The following is a 21,750-nucleotide window of genomic DNA, read 5'->3' as shown; positions in this document are numbered from 1 at the left end:
GATGTTAATAATGGGTAATCTGGTTTTAAAGATATTCCGATGTTCCTTGGAGGACCGACATTCTCCATATAAAATGTCTTTGGCGGCCATGTTGTTTGTGATCAATTTATCAAAAAAATAAAATGTGGGCTTTATTATGCCAGGTAATAAGGAGCTACCCTGAAAAAATCATACAAATCAATCAAGAATTCTTGGAGATATCTGAAAATTACGATGTGTTGTTTTATGAGATTTTTCTTTGGCCAGCGTGGTTCCAGAAACCTAAATGCTCGTTACTTAAAGACGGTTGCACCAAATTGCTTCATTTTTTCACAACATACTCTCATTAATGTATTGTTCCGAAGAGTGAATATCCGAGTACGATTAAAATTCTGTAGCCTAAGAAATCAACGAGGGGTTCTGGTTACGGGTCGGTCCCCCAAGTAATTTTGGAATATCTTCAAAACCAGATGACCAATGATCAATATCAACGCAGATCCTAAAACTAGAAGAGCTTTTCGAGAACTTGTGAAAATACGGTGCAAAAATATTGAAAAACAAAAAAGTTATAACGATATGATTTTTAATTTTGCGGTAAAAAATGATGCTGCCGGTAGAGGGGTAAATTTAAAATCAAACTTTCATGCCAAACACTGTCGAATGTTTTTTCTATGTCTAGAAGAGAAAGACCAGTAGAGTAGCCTTCAGATTTGTTGGTACGGATAAAATTTGTTACACGTAAAAGTTGGTGAGTGGTCGAATGTTCAAGGTGGAATCCGAACTGATCATTGGCAAAAATTGAATTTTCGTTGATGTGGGCCATCATTCTGTTCAAAATAACCTTTTCAAAAAGTTTACTGATGGAGGAAAGCAAACTGATTGGACGATAGCTAGAAGCTTCTGCAGGATTTTTGTCTGGTTTTAAAATTGGAACTACCTTAGCATTTTTCCATTTGTCAGGAAAATATGGTAATTGAAAACATTTGTTGAATATATCAACTAAAAATGATAAGCTACTTTCTGGAAGTTTCTTGATGAGGATGTAGAAAATTCCATCATCGCCAGGAGCTTTCATATTTTTGATTTTTTTAATAATAGTTCTCACTTCTTCCAAATCAGTCTCCCAGGCATTTTCAAAAACGTTCTCTTGATTGAGAATATTTTCGAAGTCCTGAGTAACTTAATTTTCAATTGGACTAGAAAGTCCTAAATAAAAATTGTGCGCACTTTCAAACTGCATAGCAAGTTTCTGAGCTTTTTCGCAATCGGTTAGTAATAATTTGTTTTCCTCTTTCAATGCCGGTTTTGGCTTCTGAGGTTTTTTCAAAATTTTAGGTAATTTCCAAAAGGGCTTTGAGGGTCCAATTGAGAAATTTTATTTTCAAAATTTTTGTTTCTTAAATCTGCAAAACGTTTCTTGATTTCTTTCTGCAAATCCTGCCATATAATCTTCATAGCAGGATCGCGAGTGCGTTGAAATTGCCTGCTCCTCACGTTTTTAAGGCGGATCAAGAGTTTCAGATCATCGTCTATAATCACGGATTCAATTTTTACTTCACATTTGGGAATTGCAATCCTCCTGGCTAGTTACTATGCTCATGTCACTACCAATACTATGCTCCAAAGCAGGGATGACACCGAGTCCCGGAACAGCTTACTCCTTTTTTTCGTGTTTGGGTTCCTCCTCTTCTTCCTCGGCGTCCAGGATGTCCGCACAGCAGATCGAGTACAGTATCAACGAGAGGAAGCCCAAGGGAAGGCCGAACAGAACTGAGGTCAGCACCGGATTGCCCATCCACATCTCGTACAGCGAGTGCTTGGCTTCGAACCAGGCCCGATAGATCCGCACCGGAAGCGAGTTTCCGCCGAAGGCCGGAGCGGTCTGATTATGAATACTATCCAAGAATAGTTCGATAGCCTCCGGGGTCAACTGTAGAGGATCGTCCTCCGGTATGTGGTGCTCGTTGGTGCTAGCATTCAGCACTATCAAATGCGGCGTGGCTAGTTTATCCATGGCTATGGAGTGTGCCAGATCGGGTGTTCCCACCCAACCGAACTGGAAGCGACTGTGATACTTGTGTTTGTTCTTGTGGACGAATATCTCCACCATATCGCGGAACTCCTGCTCATGGGCGGCAATCTCGCTCAGCTTGTTCTCTTCCACCACGGCCAGCACGAGGTACTTCTTAGTTTGTAGGATGTGGTGAATATTGCTCCGGTTACCTTCGGGAATGTCGTGAACCGCTCTTCATTGACCCATCTGAACAGGGATTCGTTTAGGTGAACAGGTTCGATCAACTCGAAGTTGTCCGAGTATGGGAAGTAGAAGTGATTTCGTTCTTTGTAGACTAAGGCCGCTGGCACGGTATCAATGTCGAAATGTCTCTTGGCTATCTCCACTGAAGTTGCGTAGAAATAACTATGCGGTCGATAGACTTCCGCTGCACTGTAGAAAATATCCCACAGAATTCCATCCTGTTTGCCGACATAGGTGAAGAATATGGGATTGTTGGATTTCAGAATGTCGATACTGTCCGGTCGGCAGGGTTTTTTTGACGTAGAAGTACGTCTTTCTTCTCTATACAGGAGTGAAATTGGAATTTCAAAACCAAGAGCGTTACGCTGGCATGAAATATTTTGAACGTTTATAACTTCTCGCTGGCTTAACGAAATTTCTTGATTAGCACCTCAATCGAAAGATAAGACATCAAAGCTTCATGTCGTTTACTTACTGAATCCTAAATACCTGTCCAAATAGTTCAATAACTGTTTTAAAATAGAACGTTGATTTCAAGCAAATCTATAAATAGGGGTGGCTAGAAAAAATTTGACGTCATTTGCTTTCCACTCTCATATTGGCTCGCATCACAGCAGGCGACAGATCGGCTTGCTCTGACCGGGCGTGCTTCTCAGGCACAGACATCGATAGCGAAGGACGCCACCGTTTGTCTTGCTTCGCTCAAATCAAACTATCGAGCGAGCGAGAGAAGATGCCGTCCGAAGCTAAAGCCATCACCGCTGCCGCCGCCTAGAAAAAGAAGAGGAAGCAGTCCACAGGTGAATGTGCGGTCGAACTGTGAACACGGTCGGGCGAGTTATTCTCGCTTTGTGGTTCACCGCTTGTTTGCGTTCACCCAGCCATCGTCATCGCCGCCGCAAATTTCATCGGCCGAGGAGCTGTTGACCCGCGCTTCAAAATTTCGACTCGTGATGAAATCATCATTGGTGGTCAAGAAGTAATCCCGTTAGGAGCAAATACCAGAAGCCCCCTGAGTTTTGCTGGTCCGAGCAGTGTAATTTATTCGTAACAACATCGAAGCTAACAAAGCCATCGGTTCTTTTCAGAGCCATCAAATTTGTGGAAAAGAGTTAAAAGAGAAATATTTCCGACTTTATTTCTAACTTCTAATATTCCTAAATCAATTTCACGGCTTCATACAAAATTTCATTTGTCATGAATAATTTATGACTCAACCATTTGAGATTGTACTCGCGGTCGCTGCTGCAGTGCCGTCGGGGTGAGTGCTCAACATTTCACAACGATTGTAAAATAGAGTGGCATTTCCAACAGCGCCTTTTATGTTCCATATTTTATGGGAACACTTTGATTAGGAAAATTATCCCATGTAACCAAATTGCGACATATTAAGAATGCTTTTGATAAGACATTCTCATTGAACAATTGTAATAATTTTGGCACCCATGGATCCGAAATTTACCGTCATAATAAAGAAAACTATTGATTATCAATAGCTTATTGAATATTTAGGGAATGCCAATCATTCCAACAATTCATGTTCGACCAATTTCTCACGTATTAGTATTCTCTACAATTTTCAAGTAATTCCAAGCCCAACACATTATTGGCACATACCCATTTCCCAGATTGGTCGATCAGAAAGCGAAGAGCACAAAAGGGAGGAGCATCATCTGCTATTCCAAGGTTATAAAACATGCTGCCTTCGTTGGATTCAGTTTCATTCCATTTCCGCTTTCGAGCTGGTAAGAGCTCTTGCTTAGCGAGAAGTACCTCGCTGCTAGAAGCCTGCTGAGCTGTTAATCCAGAATCTCGTTTGTGAAATCGCTCAAGATTTCAAAATTGAGCTACGTTTCCAGATTTCAACTAAATCCCTGTGATCCGCTACCCTATTGCTGTTGTGCACCCATGAAATATTTAGCTGGTTTGTCGAATAAACTGAGAACTTATTCACATCTTCTTATTCTTCTTCTTGGCATTAACGTCCTCACTGGGACAGAGCCTGCTTCTCAGCTTAGTGTTCTTATGACACTTCCACAGTTATTAACTGAGAGCTTTCTTTGCCAAAGTTTCCATTTTTGCATTCGTATATCGTGTGGCAGGTACGATTATACTCTATGCCCAGGGAAGTCAAGAAAATTTCCATTACGAAAAGATCCTGAACCGACCGGGAATCGAACCCAGACACCTTCAGCATGGCTTTGCTTTGTAGCCGCGGACTCTAACCACTCGGCTAAGGAAGGCCCCAACTTATTCACATGCATTTGCAACTTTTTCGATTTTCCATACAAAATGACCAACTTTGGTAAGTTAGATCTCAGTTATTTATGGAAATATTTTCGAAAGAAACTTTCACAGAACATCAGATGTAACTTGAGTTTTAACATATATTTTTGAATAATTTTTCCAATCACAAGTTTATAAGTAATAACGGTTTGACTAAACTGTAATTTTCGACGAAAAATTCAAAACTTTTTATCTTAAAATCTCATAGCCTTACACAAAAACTGTCTTCAGCAAACTAATTCATCTCGTCAAAATCTACAACTTTGCTGAAGATACCATGAAGCTATTCCTTCAATATGTTTAGTTATGTCAATTATAAAAAAATCGTCACAAAAATCCACTTTAGTCAAACCGTTACTGCTTTTCAACGTATGATTGGAAAAATCACTCAATAATATATGTTAAAATTTAAGCTATGTCTGATATTCTGTGAAAATCGGTCCATAAATAACTGAGATATATTTTTTCAAAGTTGGTCATTTTGCATGAAAAATCAAAAGAGTTCAACGAAAATAGCGCGAAAGCAATAAACAATCGCGTGCGAGTAGCGAACGGAGTGACGAAGCGAAACGAAGCGAAAGCAAAAACTGAAAAACATTCAGTGGACGGATTAGTAGTCAGCGCCAACCGGCGACCTGTTGGAAACTAACGCCAGCGAAATATACACCATCTGCCTCTCCTTACCATTCATATTCTTGTACTTGATGAATTGGGTTGTTTAGTGATGAAAAATTCACAGTTACTTGTAGCTTGTTCGAAAGAGCACATTTTTCTAAGTGTAACACGATTTTATTGCGCTTCAATATCTTAATTTTGATATAGTAAATGATTAAAAAAGATTTCATTCCGTCGACTCAATGACATTTCAATTTACATAATGACAGCTCGTCCGGAAGTAAAACTTTCCGAGGGGTGATTCAAACGCGATTTCCATACTAAATTCAAACTTGTTTTAAAAATAGTTCCAGGGCACGGAAAATTATGAAACTTTGGATTCTGGCTCAGTTATTAACGAAGAATCAGAATATGTAAAAAACAGGATACCCCTAAACAAGCCAATTCAATGAAATGGTTTGGTTTGGCGATGGAGCAAAGAGTTATTTAAGGATGATTTTACTCGACAAAGAGTTGTTAATAAATATTCCAATCAAAAAGAGTTGTTTTGAAAAAGTTCACTTTTAGCAGAATTTTCCTCGGAAAATTTCTGCTTTAAGGCTGGTTTGCTACTGACAAGAAAAGGAATCGCCTATCTTGATGCGTGGAAAATTTCTTCTCAGAAATGGTCCAGGAATTCACATTTTTCTGATCACAGTACGCTGCTGAGAAGAAATGTCTTTTTAAATGAGATTCTCTGTAGGAAATTTCTTGACCCATTCAGTCAAGGAATTCCTTTACTTTCCTTGAGCAAAACAGCATACTTAGCTTTAACAAAGAGTTGTTAATGAAATTCCTGCAGCCAAGGGTCGAGCTTCTCCCCACGAATATTTCCAGCCAGGACCATTCATGGCCCCCGCTTCCAAAATTCTCGAGTACGGAAATTGGAAAATGTATTAAAATTGCGACAGATTTTAAATACTGTTCAATAAACTGTTTCTTGACCAATTGTAATGAGCAACTATTGATCTGAATTGATTTTTCTACATGTTGTCTATAACGCAATAGACAATCTGAGAAATAGGCTATATGAAATTGATGTCTTGGCAAGGGATGTATAAGATGAGCATTATGCTGTTATTGCATCCCAACGGCACTGCAGCAGCGTTCTCGGTCCATCCTCAAATTGTCGTATTGTCGATTATTCGTGATAAATCAGATATTGTATGATGCTACGAGATGAATTAAGAGATTATAGCAAGTATGTGGTAAGCACATTAAAAAATATTACTAACTATACTGTGTTTATCACGAGAAGTTCTTACTAGCTCGAAAGTGTACATGAAATGAACCGAATCCTGTTGTTGTTACAGAGGGATTTTAATCCAAAGGTCATTCGTCCCTTAAATGAATTGCAGACAATGCTCCTCCCTTTCGTATTCTTCGCCTTCTTCTGATTGACCAATCTAGGATAAGATACATGAAGTTGATGTCTTGGTTAGGGATTTACATATCTTGGAAAATTCACATGCGCGTTCGTATGGACAGTAAAAATATCAACATTATTTTAACAGCTTACAATAAATTAAAATCACGCATGTTTTGCTTTCGTGCAAATTTTAAATATTTCTGATCAATGTTCAATGTGTTCTGATTTATATACTATGACATTTGCAATAGACTTACTTGTAGAAAAGTTTCAGATCAATAGTTGCTCATTACAATTGGTCAGGAAACAGTTTATTGAACAGTATTTAAAATCTGTCGCAATTTTAATACATTTTCCAATTTCCATAGTCGAGAATTTAGGAAGTGTTCCCCCATTATATGATAAATCAACGATGCTTTTAGAAATACCATACAATGCTGAGTAGTATGGTGTTATTACGGTCCGACGGTGCTGCAGCGGTAAATTCTCAAATTCATGTAATTATGAGGGGTAAATTATGTGAACCAAATTATAGTATACCGCGATATTTAGATCATTATAGATAAATCAGTAAAGTAGCCCTGAAAAGGGCCGATTGAGCTTGGATGCTGTGACCACGAGTTTACCACGAGTCGAAATTTAGAAGCGCGGATCGGTCAACCTAGAAATCTTGAGCGATTTCACAAACCAGAAGCTGGATTGGCAGCTTGAAGATTAACAGCTCAGCAGATTTCTAGCAGCGAGGTACTTCTCGCTGAGCAAGTTCGGAGGAGCTCTTACCAGCTCGAAAGCGGAATTGGAATGAAACTGAATCCGACGAAGGAAGCATGTATTATAACCTCAGAATAGCAGATGATGCTCCTCCCTTTTGTGCTCTTCGCTTTCTGATCGACCAATCTGGGAAATGGGTATGTGCCAATAATGTGTTGGGCTTGGAATTACTTGAAAATTGCGGAGAATGCTAATGCGTGAGAAATTGGTCGAACATGAATTGCTGGAAGGCTTGACATTAACCAAATATTCAATACGAGCTATTGATAATGAATAGTTTTTTTTTTATTATGATGGTAAATTTCTGATCCATGGGTGAAAAAATTATTACAATTGTTCAATGAGAATGTCTTATCAAAAGCATTCTAAATATGTCGCAATTTTGTAACATGTGATAATTTTCCTAATCAAAGTGTTCCCATAAAATATGGAACATCAAAGACGCTGCTGGAAATGCCACTCTATTTTACAATTGTTGTGGAATGTTGAGCACTCACCCCGACGGCACTGCAGCAGCGTCCGCGATTACAGTCTCAAAACGTTTAGTCATAAATTATTCATGACAAATGAAATTTTGTATGAAGCTGTGAAACTGATTTAGGAATATTAGTCATATATAAAGTCGGAAATATTTCTCTTTTAACTCTTTTCCACTAATTTGATGGCCCTGAAAAGGGCCGATGGCTTTGTTAGCTTTGATGCTCTTACAGATAAATAACACTGCGGGATGTTATCAGTTGATTGCCATGGTCAAACGGGGAATCCTCAACTCAAATGTATAAATTTGAGCATATTTGCTTATACGACGAACCGAAAGTTTCGTGGCGTGGATGGCGCACATTAGTGACAGGTAGTGGATCACCGGGCTTAAGTCGAAATCTGATGATGGCGGCGATGACGATGGCTGGGTGAACGCAAACAAGCGGTGAAGCACAAAGCGAGAATGACTTGCCCGACCGTGTTCACAGTTCGACCGCAAATTTTCCTGGTGGACTGCTTCCCCTTCTTCTTCTTCTTGGCGGCGGCAGCGGTGATGACTTTGGCTTCGGACGGCATCTTCTCTCGCTCGCTCGACAGTTTGATTTGAGCGAAGCAAGACAAACGGGGAGGTCCTTCGCTATCGATGTCTGTGCCTGAGAAGCACGCCCGGTCAGAGCCAGACGATCTATTTCCTGCTGAGATGCGATCCAAGCGGAGAATGGAAAGCAAATGACGTCAATTTTTCTCTAGCATCCCTATTTATAAATCAACGTTCTCTTGTGCCATTCAAGGAATTTCGTTAAACCAGCAAAAAGTTATTAGAGTTCAAAATATTTCATGCCAACGTAAGGCTCTTGGTTTTGAAATTCCAGTTTCACTCCTGTATAGAGAATTTTTATTTTACTTTCAAACTGTGCGGCATAATCAAATGCAAACGCATTCAGTTCCCGATGGTTAGTGCCTGTGCTTTTTCTGTTCATAAGTCGCAAGGTGTAACTTTCCCCGAGGTCGTGTACGACTATGACAAAAGTCAGGATCAGCAATTGGTATATGTTGGATTGTCGCGGGTTACTTCATTGCAAGGACTATTTTTGACAAACTTTACTTTTTTCAAGTTCCATCACGCCAAAGGCAGTAATTCTCCCAAGATAGTTGACTTAAGGAATGAGCTGCAGCGCTTAGGCAATCATCGATTAGTGACGCTTTGAGACGAACTGCGTGAAATACTGGATCATAGCGGCCAAGCCTGCATATTGATGAGTATCAATGTACAGAGCCTAAATGCTCATGCAATGGATATTGCTACAGACCAAAGCACTGGACCGATTCTATCGATTCTAACGATCGAAGCACCCGAGCTATCAAACATCTAATCTACTGGAGGAGTTTGGCGAACTACAGCTGGAGCCAGAAACCGATCACCCAACCAAGCAACGAACAAACAAACAAATTCAATCATCTGGCATTATTCCTGGAACACTAAACACTGGTTTTCGGAACCACAGAAAGACAAATGGTTCTTTTTAGGACTACCAAAATGAGTCCAAAAAGAGTTAACTTCTGAAAACTTCATCCGGTCAATAACAACACAAAACTAGTACACTTACAAATTCATACACATGACAAATCAAATTATTAATCATCGTAGTTCTACGTCAACCTCGCGGTAATGTAACAGACATTACCCACCCCAAATTTTTTTTCCATTTGATTTGAAACAAGTAGAATGGGTACTCATAGTACGAATAGGGGAGGTGTTCAAATTACCTGATGCGATATTGGTAAAGAATTTTCCGTGGGTTGATACATTCGAAATTGAAAGATTCGAACGGCTACCCGACGGATTAAAATTAGTTTGTGAACGAGCATGATTATGATCTTCCTGATGGGTATGATTCTTGATCAAGCGATCGTTAACTGAAAAATGAACATTGTTCGATACTCTACCAGGCAAATTCCGGAAACGACCGTAATCGTAACGGATATTACTGTTCATCTGCCTGGCACGAGCCTCAATGACTCTTTTGCGTGAAGGGCAATTCCAAAAATTAGACTAATGATTGCCTCCGCAATTGGCGCATATGAACTTCGGTATCTTCCTTCACTGGACAGACGTCCTTGGCGTAAGATGAACCTACGCAAATCATGCATTTAGCATCCATGCGACAAATTTTTGTACCATGACCCCACTTTTGGCACCGACGGCACTAAGTGGGGTTCTGGTAATTTGCTTCTGGAAATGTTCCCATGTCACGCGGACATCGAACATAAGTCTAGCTTTTCCTTAAACTTTAATATTATTTAGATCTTTTTTGTTAAAGTGAACAAAATAATATTCTTGAGAGAAAGCCCTTTCCGAACAACGCCAGATTGGGTTCTCTTTTTCATAATGAATCATTATGATTAATGATTATTTGGACTAGGGAAAATTAAACGCGACAGTCTCCTTTCTTTGCGATTTGGAAGGAGACCTTGATTCCTCTAACGGAGTTCAAGATCTCCTCGCTAAATCCCCCAAATTCGGAACAACTGACCACGATAGGCGACACTTTTTGCTTCCTCACTTGAATCAAAGAGCCTGGGATAGAGACTGCTTCGATTTGGTGTTCGGAAAATTTGTCTAGAGCATCGAACTGATTGCTCATCTCGGTGCAAGTACTAACATTATCCATTTTACCCTTGGAAGAAAGTTCGAATTCCGGGAAAACGTCCTTTCTTCCATTCTTGCCACGTGTAGTGACAGTTTTAAAACCCACTTTTTTGGAAGGAAGTGAATTCAGAGATTCACCCTTCCTTTTGTTAGTTGTTGATACCATGTTTAATGAATAAACGAAAGAAGACGTGACCTTCGAGAGGTTTTTTCCCAAGACGGTGTCCAATAAGGATTACCATCGCTAGCTTTCACCAACGGGTCCAACGAAAAATCGAAGGCACGGGTCCAAACAAGGATCGTAAAGGGATCAATAGTAGAAAAAATAGTACTGAAAAGTACTGTTTTAGTAGCACTGAAAAGTACCGTTTTTAATTTTAGCACTGAAAAGTACTATTTTGCAATTCCGTTGCAAATCAATCAACTTTTCATTGAGAAGTTGATCAACATAACGGCCTTTTTTTCCTACTGAAAAAACAGTGCTGAAAAGTGCTACTTTTCAGCACTCTTTTCGGTGCTGAAAAGTTATACTTTTCAGTAATGTTTTGGTAGGCATCAACCGAACAACCCAGTTCATTCATGCCATTTGTGCTTATTTGCACGGCGTGTAAGTCGAGACGAGCCCTTCTCACCTCGGGTGATGTGAGGCGACTAATGTTAATCCAAAGGGAGCGAGTCGACAATTGTCCCTCATTCGACTCGTCTCGCCTCACATGCCGCGCAGAACAAATATAATTGCATCTGATTCTAGATCCGTTGTGCGATCTGATTCCGACAGGGGCTGTCCATTAACCACGTTATCAGTTTTTTGGGAATCCTGGCCAACACCCTCCCCCTCGTGGTCATTTGTCCATACACAAATTTATAAAATTTGTATGGACCGTGATCATTGGCCAAACGCTCCCTCTCTCTATGAATGACCACGTGATTCTGATTTGGAATCCAACATTAAATGTTGGAATTAAACACAAATTTTGTAGTCAGCAACTGTTTGTGCTGTCTTACCTGATTTCGATGGGAGCGTGAAAACTTGTGACATTCATGGGTAGGTACTACTGTAGGGGAAGTGGTGGTAAAATGAAAATGGGGTGGTTAAATGGACACCGTGCCTTTTACCGAGAAAAAACAGATTTGGATGATTTTTTTATCACGCACGGACGATTTAGAGTATAAATCTGAGTGTTCGAGTTGATACGTAGGTCAATTGAAGTGAAAATATCATCGAGAATAAAGATTTTAGAAAACCACGTTTGAAAATTAGAATTGACGTAACTTTTAGCTCGGAAGACTTAAGGTTTTTCAGTGAGGTAAATATCGTTATGATATGATGTCAAATCTGATACCCTTAGAATTTTTTTTGAATGGGTTACAACCATCAGTGGATGTATTTTCGGTGAGGCAATGAAAATTTTCAGAAATATTTGGTTTGCACACGTTCTTGCATGGTGTTCGTTTTACCACCAACCGCTGTTCATTTTGCCCACATAGTGCAGGTAAAATGAACATTTGCATCCCTTTTTGATAGCGATGAAAATATGTGAAAATTTAGCTATTTTAGTCTGAATCCACGTCGCCGCTATAGATCACATCCCCATTTTTGATGTTGTGCGATAGAGTGGGGCCCAGATAGCCGTAGCGGTAAACGCGCAGCTATTCAGCATGACCATGCTGAGGGTCGTGGGTTCGAATCCCACCGGTCGAGGATCTTTTCGTAAAGGAAATTTTCTCGATTCCCAGGGCATAGAGTATCTTCGTACCTGCCACACGATATACATATGCAAAAAAATGGTCAATCGGCAAAGAAAGCCCTCAGTTAATAACTGTGGAAGTGCTCATAAGAACACTAATCTGAGAAGCAGGCTTTGTCCCAGTTGGGACGTAACGCCAGAAAGAAGAAGAAGAAGAAGAAGAAGCGATAGAACTATACAAATTTCTCGTTTTTCTATCAGAAACAAGATAATTTCCTTGAGGTTTTCATTTTACCACCCCTTCCCCTATCACAGCCTACGTGATTGAAAAATACTGAATTGATACTTCGCATAGTTGTGTGCCCATGTGGGTTCTCTTGAAATGTTTGTTTGTGCTTTTAGAGTTCATTCAGCTGAAATGGCATTTTTCGAAATAGGAAAAAAATGTTGTAGGCAACTCGTTGCAAAACTAGATTTTTTCAGCACTCGTTGTATTTATCCAACTCGGTGAGCCTCGTTGGATAAATGTACAACTCGTGCTGAAAAAATCATTATTTTGCAACTTGTTGCCTAAATAACTAATTTTTGTAGCACTGAAAAGTGCTGTTTTATTGCTTTAGGTAGTTTAAAAAAAACTTCCAAGAGCAGAGAGTATTCGTGTACGCACAGCACGAAGGTACGATACGCACTGATTGGTATCATTAAGTCAAGTCAAGCCAAGTCAGTATTAGTACACTGTAACCTCAATTTACGAACTAGATCGGGGGTGCGCAAATTGAGTTGGTGCGTAAATTGAATCAGTGCGTAAAACGAGGGAGCTCAGTTCGTAAAACGAGGTTTTGCCAATTTATCATTTCTATATAAAAGAATGTCTCACAATACTGGACCCTAGAAGATTGTTATATTTTTAAGTAGCGTTTGTATTGTCAGATCCAAGTTTTGGTAATTAAGTGAGTACAACATGTGTTCTAGTTCATCCAAAAACTTCCTGGAATATATACCTGCAATGCACTGGCATATTTAGCGATCCTTTGATGTTTTTTTGAAATGGCACAGGCCCTTATATATTCATAGTAGTAAAATGAGTATTTTTATAATTTGTGCCGATGTCCTAGGTCCTCCAAGGAATCCATTGAATATACGTCCTAGGTCCTCCAAGAACTCCATTGAATATAGACCTTGGGATCTACGACTGTAATAAGAGATTAGAGGTTACTTTTCAATTACTCCACAGGCCCCTAACCATTCATGTGAGTAAACGGTGTATTGTAATAATTTGTGCGGATGTCCTAGGTCCTCTAAGGACTCCATTGAATATAGGCCTTGGGATCAACGACCGTAATAAGAGATTAGAGGTTACTTTTCAATTACACAACAGGCCCCTAACCATTCATGTAAGTAAACGGTGTATTGTAATAATTTGTTCGGATGTCCTAGGTCCTCCAAGGACTCCATTGAATATAGGCCTTGGGATCTACGACCGTTATAAGATATTAGAGGTTACTTTTCAATTACTCCACAGGCCCCTAACCATTCATGTGAGTAAACGGTGTATTGCAATAATTTGTGTGGATGTTCTAGGTCCTCCAAGGACTCCATTGAATATAGGCCTTGGGATCTACGACCGTAATAAGAGATTAGAGGTTACTTTCTATTTACTCCACAAGCCCCTTACCATTCATGTGAGTAAACGGTGTATTGTAATAATTTGTGTGGATGTCCTAGGTCCTCCAAGATCTATATCGAATATAGGTCTTAGGATCTACAAGCGTAACCAATTATCAATAGATGCTTTTTTGATATGGCACAGGCCCTTATCTATATGTAGCAGTGAAATGAGTATTGCTATAATTTGTACCGATATCCTAGGTCCACCAAAGACTTCATTGAATAGAGGCCTTTGAATCTACAAACATGATCAATGGTCTATAGGTAGTTTTTTTTTAATATGACACAGTCTCTTAACCATTCATTTAAATCAACGGAATATTTCATTGATTTATACGGATGTTTTTGGTGCTCCAAGGACTCCATTGAATAAAAGCCTTTGGATCTACGGCCATACTAAGTGAGTAGAAGATAGTTTTCAAATACTCCAAAGGCCCCTTATCATTTCTGTGGGTAAACGGTGTATTGTATGAATTTGTGGGGATGTCCTTGGTCCTCTAAAATCTCTATCGAATATGGGCATTAGGATATACAAGCGTAACCAATCATCAATAGATAGTTCTTCAATATTGCAAAGGCCTCTTACTGTCCATATTTGCAAACGAAGTGTTGTATTGAGTTGTGTCGATGTTGTTGTACTTCCGAGGACTCCACGATATATAGACCTGAGTATCTACAAACTTAAGTAGTTGTACATTGATGATACTTATTTATAGCATAAAATATAAACTCTTAAGGCTAAGTAGCCCGTCATTCGGTTTGGTAGCCTTGTTGATTTTCCAGATTGCAATTTCAAAGTGATTAAACTCAGTCATCTTAAGTAATATTGATTCATAAAAGTATCACTTACATATAGAAAATATGCTGATATATTTTCAGCAATGTCAGTGCAAAATCTAGTGATTTTCTTTAATTCGCAATCGTGAGACGGTTTAGCCACAATCATCGATGCCCACTACAAATTTCAATGACGCATTAATATAAACAAATGGATCAATGTATTGATCTGTACTGATGTTCATGAATTTACTTCGTTAAACAAGTGACATTTATTGAATTTGCGTAAAAACAGACTTTGTTGATTGAGGTTTAGGTGAATTTAATTTAAAAATGGCGTCAGACATCGATTTTCGTCAAAAATATTCTCCAAACGTGGTCGCCATCTTGAATTCAAAAATTGCGTCAGACATCGATTTTCGTCATCCCCTCGTCGTGTCCGTTCTGAAAATACCCATATTGCATGAATTTCAAACGATTTTCTGAAACCGGAGGTCACCATATTGGATTCCAAAATGGCGTCGGACATCGATTTTCGTCATCCCCTAGTCGTGCCCGTTTCAAAAATACCCATATTGTATGGGTTTCCAACGATTTTCCCAAACCGGAGGTCAATGATTTCCCACAGAATTGTCAAAACTCAATTTACGCACTGCGTAAAAAAAGTGACTTAAATTGAGGTAGCGTAAAAAAAGACTTCGTAAATTGAGGTTTTAGTGTATCATTAGAAACAACATTGTCCCGATTGGGTAATGAAGTTAGCAACATTTTGTTAACAACGTATTCCTTATGTGTCTATGTTATTACATTTCATTTGCCGCAGCAGCACCTATGGCAAGCAGCTCAGTATTATTAGAGCTTCATTGCCTACTTACAACACCAAAAACAAAAACGCTTTTCAGTGAACTACTTAATAAATAACATCTTACACGCTTCAACGAAGTTAAACAAAATTGAATACGATTCGAACTTTTCTGGACCATCATGTGAGTAATTTCAACACATTCTGAAAAACTGATCCAATGTGACGTGAAATTTGTGAAAATGGATCATAAATAAGCACAAAATCTATTTTTCAGCATGTGTGCAAATTACATTCAGATATGCTAGTCAAGAAGAGCCCGATATTGTGTAGCTTTGTGGAAGAAAGAACAGCATCGAAGTTCCTGTATACTATTCTATCAAGAATTAGTGAAACATTGTGGACAAAAATTTGCAATGGAAATAATTAAAATGTTAATCATGCTTGACTTATCATATTGATAGGACTTTAATGATCGAAGATAGCTCTTTTTGCCGTATGATTTTTATTTGCATGGAATTAATATTTCACTAACAAAGAAATGCAACACCAATTACGTACATTGATTTTGTTTATTCAATTTTACATATATGAAGAGTAAGGCCATTAAAATGCTATCAGTTTTCCATCAAAAAATATTACTGGCAATTCATCGATACAAGAAAATCGGTCGATCATTCACAGGTTGCAACGATCGGAAATTGTCTACCAGAGGTTCTCCATCCGAATCCCGCAACGATCGGAACGTGTCCAACTGGGCCTCAGAAATTTGCAGTGGCTTTCTTTGTACCAACCAGCTCACCGTCTCGTAGCAAACGGGAGTGGTCAGGCTTCCATGGTAGGAGAAGTATGGTCTTCTACGAGCTCCGATCAGCCCTTTGATGTTGAATACCGACGGATCTGGAAGGGTGTATTGCGTTCCTGCCGTTCGTACTTCGTTCAACGCGGGAATCCATCCATAATCCGGCTCCTGGGTGCTGTTGGTGAAGAAAATTCCCAAAACGGCAAGGCCGTTCTCCGACGGAGCAGCTTCTTGGAAAGATCCATATATTTGATTGAAGAATACTAAATGCATTTCCATGGCGAACCGCTTCCTACCCGTCATGGAATCGATCACGTGTTCCGATCCGCGATCAGATGCTGCACCCCAGTGGAAGTGTAGACTGTCGAACTGGAATATTCCCTGTAGAGGGCCTCCACGGATGGTTACATTTTCACCACCAGGAAACTCAAAGCGGTAAATGGCTGACACGAAAAAAAAAGTTATCAATCAGAGCATGCTGTGAATCTGTGTATGAAAGATCAACCATGACAGAATGGTTGAATCAAAATTATAACATTCAATACCTCAGACTTACCCAACTTTCCATCGTTGTTGACAATAACCTGAGTGGGATCCAGCTGATAGTTGGTTATCTCCAGTGGCTGCGTCTCGAAACCCGGGCGGGCCGTCATTGCCGACAACGGTATGGGACTCTGCATAGTTCCATTGCACTCCGGGTACATGTTACCCCACTCAGACTCACCGTTGGGACCGTACGAATAGTCGGCTATGAAATATTTGTTAACATTCAAAATCGAAATCCTAGTTTTTATAATTTCTCATCTCTCTCAACAGCCAATTACCTGTTATTCATCATGCCAATCTAATGAAACGGCCTACTTTCCTGTATTGAACCGTGCACTATCATAAGTGTCATTATGTAACTGATTTCAGATAGATAGCCTCTAGCTTAATCGATTTGAAGAACTTCAACTATTTATCACACTGAAAGTAATTCAAATAATTAAGTTTTCGTAAAAAAAAATCCTAGCTAACCAATGTGTAATATACACTCCCGTGCAAATGTTTGGGTTCACCCCCTAAAAAACACACAAAAGTGTTCAGTCCATATCTTTGCGATTACACGTCCAATTGAAACTCCCTAAGCCGCATTCGAAAGGCAAACAAACGCAAAAAAATTGTGCGGTAAAAACTACCATTTTAGGGGGTTAACTTAAGCGCTCACACCGGCAATTTTCAGCAGACCAGAAATACGCTTGATTTTACCATGTCTGTAGTCGAAATCAGATTGTTGTAAATTATTTCTGTCAAATGTACCAGTAATGTGGTGGGATGTACCGCAAACATAGTCAAAAGAAACCTAACCGAAGAATAATATATCACAGTTGATGATTGTATCTATAACAGTTCATATCATTTGATATAACCCGAGACGGACAGAAATAAACCGTTTCCCTACGCTTCCATTTGTTCATCATTATAGCATGCCTTCCTTTACGCCTCATACATAGGCAGTCTGCTAACAAGCCTCTCTGCCATAAAAATAACCCCACCCTTTCACCCTTTTCGCATGAACTGGCGTTGACACAGTGGTATATACGGTCAACCGTGGGAGCCAGTTAAATGCATCATCAATTTCTTCCCCTTCCCCTCATTGGTCTGCATTCTAACGTGGCAGGCACCATTGTTGCCTAAAAATAGAAGATCACCAACACTTATACACTCAGGGTATCTGTTACTCCCAAGCAGTCATCTGGTTCGATCCTTGTGTAAGTGCAGCTGATCTGGCGATACTGGAGTAGCAACCACGGGCGGCCAATCAAGCTCAAGCTCAAGCTCAAATGTTTTAACATAAAGTAACATATTCAATGCATGATTATTTCCTATGTTTTTCGATTATGCCCTCCTCAGGGTGCCCGGAGATGCTGATTTCCCTTATAAGAATTCACTATAGAAATCCATACATCAACTACAACTCGTATAAGTTCAACAAAATTATTTGAAAAATAGAAAAGGTTACAAATGTATTTTTAAGACAATAGATAGAGATAATTTTTGGCGAAGAATTAGGCATAATTCATAGCAGATCTTTCAAAGAAATTTCAACCTGGCTAAGTTTAATTTAGATAGATGGCAGAAACATAACCTGATGTGAAGAAGTCCAACAAAATTGCCTTTGGTTTTTTGTACAAGTTTGTTTTTCTTTGATGTTGCTTCAATTGTTTAAAGTCATTTGGCATGAAAAAACTGATTGCTTTGAACTATATTTTTCCAGGAGAACTTTCAACTTGAATTCCTCCTTGAGGGCAACCGTTTCTTCTATGTCTACTTTTCAACCACAAGATACGAAGAATAATGAACAATTTTTTTTTGTGTTAAACCCTAGAAAAACCCCTTAAACTTTCCTGTTAATTTCGTCAAAATGTTTCAAAAATTCTTCCAGACCGATATTAAGATGATTTTTTTCGGTACAATCCTAGGAAAACATACCAGAGGATACAATACAATTCTCTGACTTCTTCAGAATCTTTTTTTAACAATTTGATATTTTTTAAGTATTTTCGTGAATTAGCTTTTGAGAAAACAGTTGAAAGTATGAACTTTTTAGGAATGTTTGTATTTGAATTTTTATTTGCTTTGGTAAGCATTTTGAAGAAAGTTTCAAGTATTATTTTTGGGAGAGCTTTGCGGAGTGCAACATTCAATTGATTTTGAGAGAAATCTAAAGAAATAGAAAATTTTCTGCGAGAAAAATTTAAAAAGAACTGCGGGTAACTTCTATGAGAAATTTCTATGAAATATTCTCAATTGAGGCATTTTCGATTGCTTACACAGCGTAACAAAAATGATTCAAGAAGCAAACAAGAGATACTCCTCGTGAATTGTTTGGAAAAATTCTTGAAGGATTGTTTTTACTGAATTAGACAAAGATTTCATATTTTCTGTAGAAATTTTCAAATATCACGATGTGCAGCGATATGAGACAAAATCACAAACAAATAATATCAATAGAAATCTATGCCAACCACGAAATATGAGAAAATCGTGATTTTGGTGACCGGCATTACTTCTTAAAACAGGAATTTGCTAGGTCCCCCATACCCCCTCCAGAAAGTATCCTAGCTACGCCAATGAATATAATATTTATGGAAACAATAAATCACTTAAGCCTGATACGCTGCTAAGTAATTTCAAGCATGATGCATGGGAAATTCCTGCAAGGAATCGATCAAAAAAGCTCTTTCATCTGAGCGCAGTACGCAGTTGAAAAGCAATTTCAGTTGAAACGCGAGTTGCTGTAGAAAATTTCTGCAAGGAATCGGCGAGAAAATAATTTAGCGATTACTTTTTAGCAACAAATCAGGCTTTAATTTCAAGGAAGCAGCGGAAAACGTCTAATTTCTAGAAGAATGTTCTTACATCGAACCTAAAGTAGATAAATTGAATAAAATGAGCAAAATGGTACGAATTTTGATGACTAAATCTGTTATGGGGACATATTTTAAGCATTCTCACAAAAACATTCAGGCTGATACCATGTGCAAATTCTTGTTCCAAGCTGTAAATAGGGGAACTTACGTATTGTCGGCAGCCTAAGCAGTTGAACTTTTAGGAAGGCAATTATACACAACAACAAAGCACAACAATTAACAGGAGATACCACACTTAATTTATTAATTATTATGCACAAAACACTATTTTGTTCTCAAAAACGTCCCAGTAGGGACGTAACGTCAGAAAGAAGAAGAATATGATAAATTTACCCGAATTGTAATGACTCTTGCAACACTGCAGTGCACGGAAGTAGACCCTTTCATTACAGATTGGCGTAATGAAAAAACAGCCAATTACGATGAGAAATTGCAAATATTTATATTAGAGTGGTTCAAAAAATCGTTTTTGCTCCACATCGCTCATTCGATTCTAGATCAAATTCTGAGTGTCCTCCCAAAATTTGAACTCATTTGGATGAAAACTGAGACTGCACAAGCCCTTTTAAGTTTATATGGGAATTACTATGGGAAAAGCAACCAAATCATTCAATCGGTCATAGTGTTTGCCCATGTGCTCTTGGAGATTAGAACTACGTTGATACTGTGAGATACATTCATCAGCTACAACTTTGCCGAAGACCGTTTTCAAATCGGACGCCTCAGTAATTAGTTATTGATTTATATCCAGTCACGAATTTTTCGGCAGTGCTTATTTAACTTCTGAACAGGCAACATTGCTACACCTGGCGCGAAAGATAGCACGCACAAATCATGGCTACTATGTTTTACTGCATATATCCAGTGATGCCTGCAGAGCAGCCCAACAATTATAGCCAAAGTTTTACAACTCATTCAAAAATCAATAACTAATTACTGGGGCGTCCGATGTAAAAACGATGTTCGGCAAAGTTGTAGCTGATTATTGTATCGCACAGCATCAACATAGTTCTCATCTCCAAGAGCACATGGGCAAACACTATGACCGATTGAATGATTTGGTTGCTTTTCCCATAGTAATTCCCATATAAACTTTAAAGGGCTTGTGCAGTCTCAGTTTTCATCCAAATGAGCTCAAATTTTGAGAGAACACTCACAATTTGATCTACAATCGAATGAGCGGTGTGGAGCAAAAACGATTTTTTGAACCACTCTAATGTATATCTTATCGTGGATCCTTTTCGAAGCTTACGCTCTTGTCCTAAAACCAGCGACACTGCCATACCGAACACCACCACTAGAATCGAAACCGCCTTCATTCTGAACTTTGACGCACTTCAAACTGACTTGCTGCCCTCTCAATGCAACGGTATTTATTAAACCATTTTTTTCGCGACTTCATTCGGTAAAAGTGCGAAAAAAAAACGATTAGCCCACAATTGAATTTTCACTGAACCTGCCTCCTCTGATATCGCGCCATTTTTTATGGTTCAGTTTCTACTAATGAAAAATTCTGCCCGAGGGTATCTCATTACGGTCGGTACTTTCACGTTTGTCGCTTTTCATCGATCACAGCTGTCACGTGCGTTGAGTTAGAATATTAGTGCCAATCTGCCGGTATGCATAATGTGGCCTAATGTAAATTTATTGTTCGAGGAAAAAGAGGTACTGTGCAAGTTAACTGCAAACTAGGTTTATTATGAGGAGGTAGTGAGGTTAAGTAAGTTACAAGGCAAATTAGACAACTAACCTACAGAGAAACAGACGTAATATTTAGAAGAATTCCCTTCAAAATCCTTCGCCCATTTCACACAATCAGTGGACATGTTGCACATAATACGATTATGTGCAACATGGCCTGCAGAAGGCGCTAGTATGAAACGTCAAACACAAAGGAAACCGTTGCGCGCGCCTCTGGTTGTGAGATATGTAATCAAAACAATCGTTTAATGCGTGGTCGATGGAAAACCCATCAGTGTTACGGCTGTTTGTCTGTGACTAAACGTTTATTGAATGAATGAGAATACGCATTGCTGATAAAACTTAATCAGGTGAAATTTATAATTTATGCAGTTTTGTGAGCATACACATGTTTTAACTCGCCCGATAATTTACAGTGAGAAATAAACCACAGACAAACATACGTAACAGTAA

General features: G+C 38.9%; 2 protein-coding genes across 2 annotated transcripts; both read right to left on the bottom strand.

Annotated features, from left to right (window-relative positions):
- Nucleotides 1-1,575: 1,575 nt before the first annotated feature.
- On the bottom strand, nt 1,576-11,489 carry LOC110674322 (protein disulfide-isomerase TMX3-like). Its single transcript, XM_021838611.1, is given in 3 exon segments — nt 1,576-2,199; nt 2,202-2,548; nt 11,452-11,489. Coding segments are annotated over 3 exon segments (951 nt in total). The 3' UTR covers nt 1,576-1,633.
- A 4,445-nt stretch (nt 11,490-15,934) lies between these two features.
- On the bottom strand, nt 15,935-21,119 carry LOC5574052 (carbonic anhydrase). The gene is made up of 3 exons (XM_001654980.2): nt 20,849-21,119; nt 16,740-16,931; nt 15,935-16,626 (listed from the first exon to the last, which is right to left on the bottom strand). Exons 1-3 carry the CDS (start codon nt 20,913-20,915, stop codon nt 16,031-16,033), a joined length of 855 nt encoding a protein of 284 aa, XP_001655030.2. The 5' UTR covers nt 20,916-21,119; the 3' UTR covers nt 15,935-16,030.
- Nucleotides 21,120-21,750: the final 631 nt, after the last annotated feature.

Source organism: Aedes aegypti, chromosome 1 (genome assembly GCF_002204515.2).
Source record: "Aedes aegypti strain LVP_AGWG chromosome 1, AaegL5.0 Primary Assembly, whole genome shotgun sequence".
In the NCBI taxonomy this organism is placed as follows: domain Eukaryota; kingdom Metazoa; phylum Arthropoda; class Insecta; order Diptera; family Culicidae; genus Aedes; species Aedes aegypti.
This window is presented reverse-complemented; position numbering and strand designations above follow the sequence as displayed.